At 41.2% G+C, this 13,686-nt stretch overlaps 1 protein-coding gene across 1 annotated transcript; it reads right to left on the bottom strand.

The window, feature by feature from the left end:
* Positions 1-317: 317 nt before the first annotated feature.
* On the bottom strand, positions 318-7,433 carry PDK4 (pyruvate dehydrogenase kinase 4; the record flags this gene model as incomplete). The annotated part of the gene is made up of 11 exons (XM_079537970.1): positions 318-449; positions 1,179-1,292; positions 1,896-2,006; positions 2,300-2,398; positions 3,046-3,122; positions 3,694-3,771; positions 4,263-4,352; positions 4,798-4,982; positions 5,577-5,648; positions 6,623-6,764; positions 7,277-7,433. The coding sequence occupies 11 exons, from the start codon at positions 7,431-7,433 to the stop codon at positions 318-320; spliced, it is 1,257 nt and encodes a 418-aa protein (XP_079394096.1).
* Positions 7,434-13,686: the final 6,253 nt, after the last annotated feature.

Here is a 13,686-nt window from a genome sequence, read left to right as displayed (position 1 = left end):
AAAATTCAAGCATTAGACAGGACTCAAATTGCACACCTCCACCACAAAGTCTTTGATCATAACAAAAATAGCCTGAGTTTCCTCTATACATATATCCCTTCTTTAAAGACATATGCTCTTCTATTTTCTTCAGCCTGAAGTTCACAGCAAGATTTTGCATTTAATGTATACAGCCTAGGCTATAACATCTTTAGCTTCCTCTTCTGCCAGTCCTGCAACAGAAGAATTTGCCTGTTTGGAGGTAGATGAGTACTTCCAAACACTAGTCTCTAATAAGCCAGCTTGATCCCCTTGGATGCCTTTATAGCCACTTCCCTTCAGAGAGCTGCGGTCTGCTTTGGGCCTTTACTTGGGATGCACCAGTCATCTGCCTCTGAAGTTGCTTGGTAATGTTTGGAAGCAGATTTGTTAAAAACTGGAAGTTTTTCTACTGATTCTGTTGATAGGGCCTAAAAAGAAATAGAAATTACACTGAGAATATTCATGCAGTATACATCAAGGATTAATAAAGTGACACTACAAAATAAATTTACACAAACATTTCTGTAACAGTTGCAACAGTTAACCCACTCCAGTACCTAAGTTCACAATCTAAGCTTTGCAGGACAAATGCATAACATCAGATCATGTTTATGCATTTGTATAGCCCTAAAAAGGTATTCTGTAGCCTGTTTTCAAAAAAAAACCCTGAAGGCACCAGAAAAGAAATACACAGAATTACAGAGAAACTTCAAGATGTGATCTTTTCCTACCTATGTATTCTGCAGCTAAGGGCTTATTCAGACTCTTTCATGATTAGTTTACATAGACTTTGTCTAGAGTTAAGAACAAACAGTGACAGAAACAGTATCTGCTACTCACATCTCATTTCCATTACTTCATTTTACCTTTGTACTTCCTATTCTATAAACCAGGAGACACCAAATCTATCAAACATAAGAATCTCTGAATTTCATTCCAAGCTCTCATCAGTAGAGACTCAAGATACAGCCAAGTATCTTGAACAACAAAAAGAAAGCAACAGCTTGTTTAAACATACTGGCATTTCTTTTAAAAAAAAAAGTTTTCCTGCTCAGAGAATTAATTTACCTTTAATATGATATTGAAGTAGTCACTTTACTGCATTAACAGTGGTTATTAGTGTTTATTTAGTTTTTACACAAAAACGTAAAACGTACCTTCAAGTAGATAATAGCATCTGTTCCATAGCCACATATGGAGTAAAGATTCAAGTCTCCTTGGAAGTATCTGGCATATAGACGGGAAATTGGCAAGCCATATCCAAAGCCAGCCTAAAAAGTACAGTACAAAAATGAATTGTGTTAGCTCTTATGACTTAGAAATAAACAGCCAGAAAATTTTCAGAAACTCTAGACTTCAGAAGTCCTTTGTACTTTCTCTTATTAGAAGATATCTCTAATCAGTTTCATATAAAAATTGAATACTTAAAAACCTCCATCACGGAGGGAAAACACAGATATACTCAAGTCTTACTTCCATGCATTACACTTCTGTGTTTTCCTTGTCCAGTTTTCACTAGTACAGCTTGATTAGTGTAAGTTTTTTACTAGTGGATATCTAAATGTATCCCATTATGCCTGCCTCTGCAAAGGCAGCACTTCTAGTAAGTTTGATGACTGAATGGGAGTGACGATTAATTATTGTCATTGGAGTAGAAAAAAAAATCAGATTAGGTTGGAATATTTGTCTCTGTTTATACCTTTAAAGGCACATTCATTGAGCTAGATATTAAATTTATTTCATAGAATGTTAGTTCTTATCTATGAGGCTCAATCTTTGCATACCCTACAAAGCAGCAGGGTAGACATAGCATTCATTATTTATTATTAATCTGCCCAATACTTATGGCAACTTCAGCATTGAAATCATCTTACAAGAGGAGTTTGTCGACCATCATCCGTCCGTGGTGTTGGTGCTGTGGAATACATGTAGCTAAACAGCTGCTCAATTTTCCTTACTGGAACACCACCTCCTCTGTCAGAGATCTGATTTAAAGAAAAATAAAGTTAACTAGGATCATGTACTAAACCCAGTATTTAAAGTACTGGTATTTAACAAATCCAACAATAATAAATGCTATTTGTTTCACAGAATATTACTTTTCAGTAATACTTTCAATTAGATAATTGCTCTAGATGTATGCTATCAACAGAAAGCTCATACGTATTATCTTTCATCTGTTGTCACAGAACTTGTGGAAGTTCTAATGGAATTTGCTGCAGCACATGCAATCATAAGGATTATGTTAAGGCCATATAGTAGATGGCCAATGAGATACCTTAATGGCCAGGTCTTCTTGTCCTAGAACTACTGTTACTTCAACTGGAGGGAGGGAAGGACTGTTCTCTTGAAATTCAACTGTTGCCCTCATTGAATTCTATGGAAATGAAAGTTGCCATTATCAGTGTTGAATCTATGCATTAAAATCAAATTAATTTAATATTTCTGCTATGTCACAGAAGTTAAGCACAGTTACCACCAATTACTACCAGCTTTGAGAAACACTTTGCAACTTACGTAACATAAAGAGAGCAGGAGCTTTCACATGTAAGAACACCTCTATGTTTTAAAAGATTACTTTTTTTGAAAGATGTGTTTTTCACCCATATCTAGCCAGGCAAATCTAAGTAAAATAAACTCACACCCTTTGGAGTCAGTATGCTTGGGGAGGGAAAACTGAGTTCAGTAGTCACTATAGACTGCCAGAACTCAGCATTCCATATTGGCAGGACATCAGTTCAGCCCTGTTTACTACTTGAAGATGCATTACTTAACCCAGAGCAAGACTGCTCTATGGTTGTCACAACCCCATGTACCACTTACTCCCTCTCTACCATATCCTGTCCCACTTGCTACCACCATGTGAAAGTGTCCAAATATTTCCCTAGAAACTGCCACACACAGTAAGTTTTTATAAATCCCACTGTTCCATGCAAAAACTCTACTTCATTCAAGTCTAGCTAGAAAATAATGAAACTTCCGCTCAGAAAAAACAGAAGAAAGAAGCAACATATACTGACATACCTTAAAGAGCTCAAAAAGCATGTGAAAAAGATGAGATGGAACATAGACAATGTTAATTGGCTCTCCTGGAAGTTTTCCTAGAAGAAGAGAAAGACAAGTAAGACTTATGAGGGGGATAGTTCTGTTTGTCTTTGGTACTGCATCCAAATTTTACAATAAGCAAGTTATTCACTAAAACAAACAAGAAAATATTTAAATTTTGAGTGTTTCCTCACAACTGAACAATTTTGTTCAGGTAATAATTATCACCAGCTTAGTAATTATTAATTCCATTCTACACACAAAGTATTTCAGAGGTTGACACATGCTTAAGATCCCACGTTTGCAGCTTAGACTAGAACCTGTGTTCTTCAGTCAGTAGACAGACTTCTTCCACCCAGATACAGAGCTCCTCTCAGCAACTTATTTTAAGTACAAACTAGGATTGTACTCAAATCTGTAAATAAGCCTCAGGAAATCTCATGTTTAAGATGCAGTGACATCTGACACAGGAGCTTAAGTGAGGTGATTGTAACGAAGTGCAGAAGAAATACCACAAGACAGGTCAAATGATCTGTGCCACCGTGGCTATAGAAATGAGAGCCTTTTGATTCATTAAAGGCATCGGCTTAGCTACAATAAAAAGTAAGACATAAGCCCTCTTCTTACCGTTTACTTGATTAAGCTTCAGTTCTGGAGATGTTAAATAGTACTGGTCACATAGCATCTTGGAACTTTGAAAAGCATCTGAAATATTTATTTAAATAAAGCAAGTGAAATGGAGCATTACATATTGTAGAACATTCTAATGCATGGCAACATCCAACATTTAACTGTGATAGCTGCTAAGGTGATACAGACTGTAAATCTTTGCTTTACAGGGCATGATAATGCTGCATCCACTGTGTGCACTAAAAGTGAGACTAAACAGGACATCACAGCAGCACAGGCAAGTTTTCAGCACAATTTGGTGATGCATCTGGTGTATTATATACGATTAGGTAGTGCTGATTCCAACACTAGAGATGATTTTCACTCCTACCTATCTGACAATTGCTAGGCCTGCTACTTCTTTTTTTAACTGCTAATTTATATACTATATCCTATAAAAACTCATGCTTTGATAGACTGTTTTCAGCTATTTCAACAAAAAACTCAACATCTTACGCTACACACACTGCCTATCCAAACTATCTGCAACCAAATGCTGATCATGTTAAAGACATCAGAACACTTACCATTCACTACCTCAACAACATCACAGCAAGGATCAATACTTCCAATGTGCCTCGGGTGACCTGATCTGGATTTATCATCAAAAAGAAGGGCTGTTTTGGATGAAAACAAATACTGTACTTAATCACACTTGCTATACTACAAAACAATTTCATATTGAGTATAATCTCAGCAGACAATCATATCAGTACTGTTTATGCCCTTTTTAGATTTAAAAAGGCAATCTACTGGCAGATTTATGTGCAGTTCAAGATGTAAAGGCTTTTAAAATGCAAAAAAAGCAACTCATCTTCCACAAGAGACTTTACTTTCTAGACTACAGACTAGTTGTAAGTTCTCCCATTACTTTAAGTCAGGCAGTCTAACTTTCCAGTGTCTCACAGAGTCATCTGAAACGGATCTCTCTCTGACAGCTCTGAGCTGTGCTTACATTCAGTTGTTTTTCATTTGGTTGAAGACAGGAGTTGGAACTAGAGGATCTTTAAGGTCCCTCCATGATTCTGTAAAGCCTTTCCACAGATAAGAACTCCTACTTACTGTGTTGGTTCATCAACATCCGGGTGGAAATGCGGCTCATGTAAAAACGATCCAAGAAGTACTGAATGTTTTGATTGGTGACAGGATCTACTTTAAACATATCTTTGTATTCAATTACTCCTTGTGCCATTGTAGAGACTACATCGTGATGTCTGTTTCGAACTCTAATTAACGTATCTATAAATCTAGATCAAAAAAGTTTTATTAGAACATCACTCTAAGACTACATGAAAGCAAGTATAAAGTTATTACCCAACCCAGCAGCACAGATAACTGGAAGAGTCTTAATATGGTTTCTTATTCCATTCTTTTTAAAATTAACTCCTCACTGACTTAGAATTCTGAGTTTGATGTTTTAATATAATCTGCATAATCATTATCCACTTCAAATTTGTGGCATTTTTACTCATTCATAACAGTTTGCATAGAGGGGAATGCAGTTTGCATGAAGGGTTAAAAGACCCCTAGCTGAAATCATAGAAGGAAGCTGGGATTTGACATGAGATAATTTTTGTTGATCTTTATGTTGTGACAGTTTGAGGGGCAGCGTGCCCAGAAACAAAGCTACGTAAGATCTTTTGAGAAGTATTGCTTAACTTAATCAGATACTTCTACCAATTTGCTCTGTGCCCAGCACTTCATACTAGATTATCAACTTCATCTCAGGACAGTGGTCATTCTGAAGTGACTACATTGTAAGAAATTCAATGTATGTTCAGAAGGTCCAAAACGAAAAAACAAAAACAAAACAAAAAAAAACCACAAAACTGAAAGCTTACTCAGATAAGACTGTTTGGTCATCTGGGCTTTTCTGATGGAACTCAACCAGCTCCATTAGACTTTGGATGTACCTATTGAAAACACAGAAGAAACATGCTATCAGTTGATTTTTATTAGTATGAACAAGATGATCAGTGTCTTGTTATAGTCATAACTCTTAACATGTTAGTTAGAAATCCAAAGTATCTCCAGAACAAAGCTCCACCTAAGTACAGGAACACGGGCAGTCACTTCTGCCTGAATCCTAGAAGTCACACAAGCCTTCTTGCGCTTGCCACCCAGAAAGAAATTTAAAACATCACCATAATAACATGTCAATGTTATTCTCTTATAATTCAAGATGGTAAGACAGGCATTTCAAAATAAGATCATCATTAGGAAAGTACCTGAGCAAAAGTTTTTCCAGGTCTGATCAGCTTTGACAGAAACTAAGTACTTGATCCTCTTTGCTAATGGCATCTGACAGCCTTGACGCATATTGCAAAGGCACAACCGTAGTTTATTAGATTAAGAACAGTTTCTGGATCTTACTCTACTACTTTTGCTCTTTATGCAAGTGCTGCAATTGTGCCAGTAGAACAAGGTTAATTCTGATCTAATCACTGCCCTACAGAGTGGATGTTAACTGAATGATAAACACCTCACAGGTTTCAAGGCAATTTGCTACAGAATGGAAGTCCTGTTAGCAATCTCATCAGTGAGAGACCCAAACAAGCATACAGCCTGATCTTCCAGTTCCATATGCTCTGCTCTGTTTTCACATGGCATCCAGACTCACTCTCTTCTTGCTTGCTAAGAAGTAGAAGCAAGTTTCCCTTGCTACATCAAGTTGTTAGCTGAAGAGACGCTTTTTTTTTTTTTTTTAAATTTAACTTTTGCATGCTAGTCAAGGACAAGGTAAAACAGCTTGCAGTTCAGCTTTGATGAATAAACTGCATTCCTTCTGTATTTTATTACTGTCTTCCATTACTCAAACACATCCATGACAACTGAGCTGTTGAAGCAGTCTTCTTTTGCAGGCTCAGTCCAGGCTATTTTCACTTACCAGCTTTTCACTAACCGCACTGATGGGGTGCTTAGCAATTTATCAGGAAGGAGCTCAATCTCTCTCAGTATGTTCGCAAACCTCACAGGGAGCTCTTGTCGCAAGAACGCAAAGGAAGTCCTTTCACATCCATTAGTCGAGCCTATGAAACAAATCCAAGAAAAGCACCTTGGAACTATTTTTCTCCAATATAGAAGTACGAACTGCCACCTTTCCCCAGACTTCAGGATCACAATGACTGCAAAGGAGCATGTGATCAGTGGCCAGTTCTCCTATGTGCACACTGCTGCGTTTATGTGACAGTAAGACATAGCCCGCTCCATACTTGTGCATTTCCTATTTTGAAGGAGGGAAACGGTGACGCTGTAATCCTCCCAAAGCAGCTCTCCAGCCTTCGTAAACAATTCTGTCCGACCGTGCCACGTGAGCAGCACAGCTCACCGCTGCCAGCTCCGTAATCGGATCCGGGTACAGCCTGTTCGCTCCCTCGGAACAAGCCTAATGACTCCTCCTTAATAACGTGCGCCGCGGAACGCGAAAACATCCATCAGCCCATTAACTGCTGCCTCCCACACCCCATTAACATCCCCAAATAGAGCCGCAGCCCCCCACCGCCCCAAGACCCGGGCTGACCGCCGGCCCCGGCGCTCTCACCAAAGTCCAGCAGCTGCTTGATGGAGAGCGGGGAGGGGGAGAAGCGGGAGAACTGCTCCACCTCCCGCGGCAAGCGGCTGCTGCGGACGCTGCCGGCCCCGGCCCCAGACCCGGCCAGGGGGACAGCGGTACGCAGGGCGATGCGGGCGGCCTTCATGGCTGCAGAGGTGGCGATCGGGGGATGCTCGGTTTGTCGGCGATGCGCCGGGTGCCAACGGGGTTCTCGCTGCCCCTCCGCCTGTGGGAGCACCTTCACGTGCCGCCTCTATTTACACCCGCGGGGGGCGGCGCTCCGCAGGCCCCGCCCCGCCCCGCCGGCGGAACGTTCCTCTCCAAGGAGCTCGTGACGGCCCCCCTTGCTCCCGTTGTACGTCCCGTCCCGTTCGCGGTGGCGCGTCGCCAGCCTCGCAGGGAAGTGACGGTGCCACCGGCTGCCCCGCGCCCTGGCGCCGCGCCGTGCCCGCTGACCTTGGTGGCAGGGCAATGTCAGCCCCGTGCGGCCTCGCTGAGGCCCGAGAGCTCCGCGCTGCCCGTTGCCCGCTCGGGGCGGCCCGTCGCGCCACCGTGGCCGCTGAGGGGCTGCGAAGCTCGGGGGCCTGCCGAGCGTCCCTTGCCTGTGCCCTGCCTGGATGTGCTCCCTCGGGCTAAACGCGGGCCTTGTTACCGGCTCCAGCTGCACTGCCGACCCTGGAGCACGCCGGTGCTAACCGTTAGCCGGAAAGGAAAATACGGTAACGTTTGCAGGCTCTGCCTTGCGGTCAGCCTAGGGGATGCTAGCATGGAATTACGAAAAGTCTAGGATCGGTGCACTGAAGCTCAAAGGGAGCAAAATTTGATCTTAACCCCATGATTCAGTGTTTGACGTGTAGGTCAGCATCGTGACCGGGATTAATAGTGGCCAAATCTCTGCAGACAGCTGCTTTGGTGACGTGCTGGTCCCAAAGCTCCACATAACCCTTACTTTTTCTAGAGCTGACCTGTTAATTGGTGGGCCAAACTGCTCTCTCACTGTTAGCCAATCTTTCAGGGTTGCAGATGGGCTGGGAAAAGTCTGCACACCTATTCAGTGATCTTTGATCTCCAACCTGGTCGGCGTTTTCCTAAGTTAAGGCTACAACATTATTGGCAGTTTTAATAATGTAACCTTCAGCAGAAGAGTGCCTGGCACCCCAAATCTTAGCATGTAACAATGAAACAGCAATACAGCAATCTGGTTTTAATACTTGAATATAACTTAGTCCAATTTTTATATACAAACATTTATATACACTTTTCTATACATCTATACACAAATATATATATACTTTTTCATGGGAAGGAAGATAATTTCCTAAAAAGAGCTCCATATACTTTAACATGCAGAAGAAAACACCTTATCATTTCTTGAACCTTTATCTCATTTTTCTCTTTCTAGTCATTATGTCTATTATCTCTGCTTTCTCTTCTACCTGTTCTTTTATTATTTTATTGCTCCCCACGGGATAATTACTCTGTTATTTTTCCATCAGATGGATCAGATTTTTACCACAGTGACAGAATGTTGGCATATGAAAATGTGTAATGAAGCAAAATGAAGATATCTAATCAAGACAAACATAACCTTTTTGATTTTTCTGGTGTCTGCCAGAAGTTGAAAATTTGGCAAGGGACGTTGGGGTTTGCTTTTGTCTGTTTAACTTCATTTACCTGCACGTTGCAGATGACTCATAGAATTGAAAATAACCTACAAAGTGGTTTCAGTTACAGAATATGAGTGTAACAGCTTTTGTTTTCTATTAGGCTCTTCCTGGAGCTACAAATGAAGGGGAAGCAAGAATTTCAAGGCTAACACTTTGCAATCAAATTTGAATCAAGAAAGTTCTTTGCACTTGGAAGTTATCCTAGTTTGTAAGGTCGCCGTTTCTGTTTCTATTGAGATCATTTATTTTAATCTGCTGGTGAGCTGACTGTGGCTAATATAAATAACTTGAATTACCTCTATAAGTAGGCTTATTACAGATTCTGTTCTGAATAGAAAAATGTTTACTGGAAACAATTTCTGTTTTTCACATTTTTTTCACTACCGAATGTTTTTTTTTTTCCCTCTTTTCCTTTTAGTCAAATGCAGGAAATATAGGAAACATTGCCTTCTCCAACTGTTGAGAGTGCAAGGCTCCAGTAATTCAAAACTTGGGTGTTTCTCAAAACAGCACAGACTTCTACAAGAATTTTATATACTTGCAGCCCTTCTACTAACAGAGTTCTATTACTCTGGGAGAAGTGTGTCTCCTTTATAACTCAAATTTGCTTTTTGCTCTTCATATGAGGCATGATGCAACAAAGTGCATTCTGAGCAACATGATTTTCCATTTGTGTAGACAGAAGTGAAGTATTTGGGACACAATTGTTAAGGATGCCTTGAATGCTGTCCAAGAAAGCTAATTTTTATGTGAAAATGTAGCACTAAATCAGGATTCATTATCAGCCAAACTGCATGTGAATACCAGGCTGTGAAAATTAAACCACTTGAAGTAAATTCTCAAGCTGCCCTAACTACAATAAAGCCATTTCCCCCTCCTCTTGAAGCCCCAGTGCACACAGCAAAATGCTGATGTTAGAGAAAATGGTTTTGATAGTGAAGAACAGTGTCAGGATCTGAACTGCAGCATTTATCTGATACAATCTTATTTCTGTCATTTTGGTATCTTAATTTTCCTCTTCTGAACTACCCTGAGACATGTTTTGAAAAGGTAATGATAATGCTCTCAGCTGCTCAATCACAGTAATGGTTTGCAGGCTATCTTTAAGAAAATGGAGCTGTGTTAACATTTTATTATTATTACTTTGCACAACAGCAACATCCATAACAGTCAAATGATGGAAGCCTGGGTTCCTGTCCATTTGTCCCCTAAATGTCATCCATCACAGTTAGCTATCTCTCCTTGATGTCACTAATGCCATCGTGGGTGCCAAAGACACAGTGTGCTTTATTTAGGTCAGAGCAGCTCTCCCAGCTAGTCAGAATACGTGACAGAAGCTGGTGTTGCTGAGATCTAGTAGAAACTATCTTGGCTGATTTAGACCTACCTTTCCTCTGTGGGAACACAAATGTAAGGCTGCACTTCTTAACCCACCTGCCAATGTGCACTAGAGACATAATGTACTTCACTGGGGTGGGACCTCTCTCCTGACCAGCCAGAACATTGGTGATGGCAACTGGCAGGGTTGCTGCACTCTAGCAGAATGAATTTTGGCTGAATTTCACCTGTTCTTTCCTCAGCGTGGACCAAAACTTCAATCTCTCCTCCCTAAACCATCTGCCAGTTTGCACAAAGCTTGTGAGAAATTATCTATTCAAATTAGGCTGAAATGGGCCAGTAGTTAAGGTGGATGGTTTGGCAAATAGGTGAGCAGGCAATACTGAAGTTCTTTCCCTTAGGAAATCGGACTAACCTCCCCACACATCTACTAGGGACAAAGCCAACTTCTGATTCAACATTTCTAAGTAAGGGCAAACAATGACCTAGAATGAGCAGTGCATCGGGCTGGAAATGAATAGTGCCACCAGGAAGTTTTGAACGTCAGTGGAAGGAACATCTGCTGACCGAAGGGCACGAGCAGCACTTGCCGTGCACCATGAAACTTCCAGCAGCGCCACAGACAAAGCACTCACCCTGCATGTGGGGCTGCTTTATGCGGCCGGTTTGATACTTTAATCCAGGAACACATTTGTTTTCTAAATATTTACATGTTCCTTCGAGTGGAAAAAAAAAAAAAGAAGAAGAAGAAGAAAAAAGACAGAAATAGCCTTACAAACAAGGCTCATATCCTCCTGTTCTCATCTTTCTATCACCCACTGCTGCAGCTGCAGGAGCTGCCAAGGGCTCCCGGTGCGATCAAAATAGCAGAAGTAGGTGAAAGTTGGTGCAGCAGCACACAAACAGGCTGCTGGCTGCCCCTGCCGCCTGCGTTCACTGAGGGAAAGGTCGTGCTGCACAGCGCTTGCGCTGTTCTCGCTGGCTGCTCATATCTCCCAGGAGTCAAGAGTACAGTATTTGGATCATTTTACTGCTGGAGCTCTGGCCAGCAGCAGTCTGGGAGCTGGGAACATCCTTCAGCGTGCTCGTGGCAACTGAGCGGCCACGGTGGGAGATGCCTTCCTTTCTGCTTCTCTGCCTTTGAAATTCATGTCTGAAGTGTTGTGTTAACTGCCTCAAAATCAGGGAGAAGGGTGATGGTTTTGCTGGTTTCAGACCTTGCTTTTCAAAAATGTTTCTAGAGGTTTGCACAGCATTGAGTGTATTTGTTTTAAACCAGGAGGGTAGAGAGTGCAGAAAGAGGAAGAAAACAGTTCTGAAATATAGCTGTACCCTTCAGGAAAAAGGTTGGGACTCAAATTGTGGTAAGATATGCCTCACTCATACTGTTTATGTTGAAAAGTTTGTCACTGGGGCAGTAAGCTGCTTGTTCAATTCAGGAAGCTGCTAACTATGTCAGATAATAACAGTATTCAGTGTTGTTCAATATTCAGCCAAGAATCCCACTGCAGAAGACAGGTGAACTGTCAATATGGGTGGGAGCTGCCCTGAAGTGTGTATATAGCTGGGCGGATGGCCCTCTCTAGGCTTGGTTGCTACCTTAACAGTTCTTGTGGGAGTGAGTGTGTCATCCTCTGTGAGAGCTGCTGACACAGAGAAAGAAGAGGAGTGCCATTGGGACAGCTGCCACTGTGGGCTAAGGCTGCCTGTCCTCTGAACAGCCCTGCCCCACATAAGAGCTCCTGGAAAGAGGTGGGCAGCTTGAGCAGAGCCAGAACAAAATTGAAGGATAGTGGGACAATATAACTTTTAAGTCCTGGATGTGTTTCAGCAGAATTAGGAAACAGTTTGTACATACACATATACACATACGTATACACATAGATGCACACATACACACACATACAGTTCTGTGGGAATACAGGAAGTTAATAAAACAAGATGGTTCAATCCAAAAGCTTTGGATTAGCACTATGAGAAGGAGTTCTAGCTTCACCTGTGTCCCTTGTCTTGGGCCTTGAACTGATGCACTTACTGTTTTCTTTCTTTCCCCCCCCCCCTCCCCCCCCTCCCCCCCCCCTCCCCCGCCAGCTAGGATCACTCTGAGTGAAGATGCGTTGCTAATTCTTTTCTATCAGCTGTCCTTGATACTTTTGCCTATAGCAGGACACTTGGTGAAGTGGAGGTAATGGCTTGAATTTCTGCTCAGAGCAACTTTGAGCCACTACTCTAGGTTATTTTGTCTGAGGCTGATCTTAGAAAGCATTTTGTTTCCCCAGTTGGAAGATTTTGTTTTATTTAGTGCCTAGTATAGGGACTTGATAGAGAAATATAGTCTAGGAGGTACTGATTTAAGATGTGAGGCATCATCCAGAAGAGGAATCGCTGTGGCGTAATCTCATCATCTTTACAGAAGAGATGCAGGGTGCCTGGGTACTACCAGAATGCCACTTGCTCCTGATGTTTCAGGTTACCCAAAGGCACTTTGTTGCTTATTTGCAACATTGTGACTGTTATTACTCAAGTGTGAACTCATAACTACTCGAATACTGAATTCCCATAACATACTCTGCAGAAGATATTCATGCAGCAAGCTAATGGAATTTTCTTATCTGATTAAATGCATAACCGCAGGCTAAGTCATAATGGCTGTAGTTACATGTAAAAATGAAGTATACCTGTTGGAATAGTCCTGGAAAGGAGACAAGGCAAGAAAAAACCTCTGTGCTGCACAATTAAAATTTTGTCATTGTTTTTGTGTAATTATTGCAATATTTCTGTGTCACATAATGAACAAATTTTTAAGTAGGGGTAAATCATCTACTCCAGTGTCGCTGGAATATCAAGAACAGCCTAAACAAGGGAAGCTTTTCTTTAATTGTGGAATTGTTTTATTCTTGCACATCAGATTAGCAAAATACACAGTTTCACTATGCAGTGCTTGTTTTCTTCTTGTAACCCCTTTAATTTTTCTTTGTTACTTTATCCACACTGACTTATTCAAATTAAATCTTTGGTGCAGTCCTCATCTAATAGTCACTGAAATGAAAGATAAAACAGTCAGTCAGAGCTGTGCTGGTGTTTGATTTCCAAGATTTCAGGTAAAGTGATGTAAAAAAGAAACAACAAAATAACCAACCAACCAACCAACCACCAGCCAGCCAAACCAACATCTAGTTTTATTTTTCTTGATTTCGCTGGTTTAAATGATGCCAGCACAACAAATGCATTGTGGTAATGAAGTTTATGTTCAAGTAGTCACAAACACATGTTATTTAGTTTCGGCATGGGAGAAAAACTTTAGGCATTCAAAAACACTGGAAGATGAAAGTAGCATTTTAACTGATCTGTTCATCTATTTGTAAAGTGTTCTTAATATGTGCAAATACAACC

The sequence above is a fragment of the Tetrao urogallus genome (genome assembly GCF_951394365.1).
Source record: "Tetrao urogallus genome assembly, chromosome: 7".
Taxonomy (NCBI): Eukaryota; Metazoa; Chordata; class Aves; order Galliformes; family Phasianidae; genus Tetrao; species Tetrao urogallus.
Note: the sequence above shows the minus strand (reverse complement) of the source record. Positions and strands in the feature narration are given on the sequence as shown.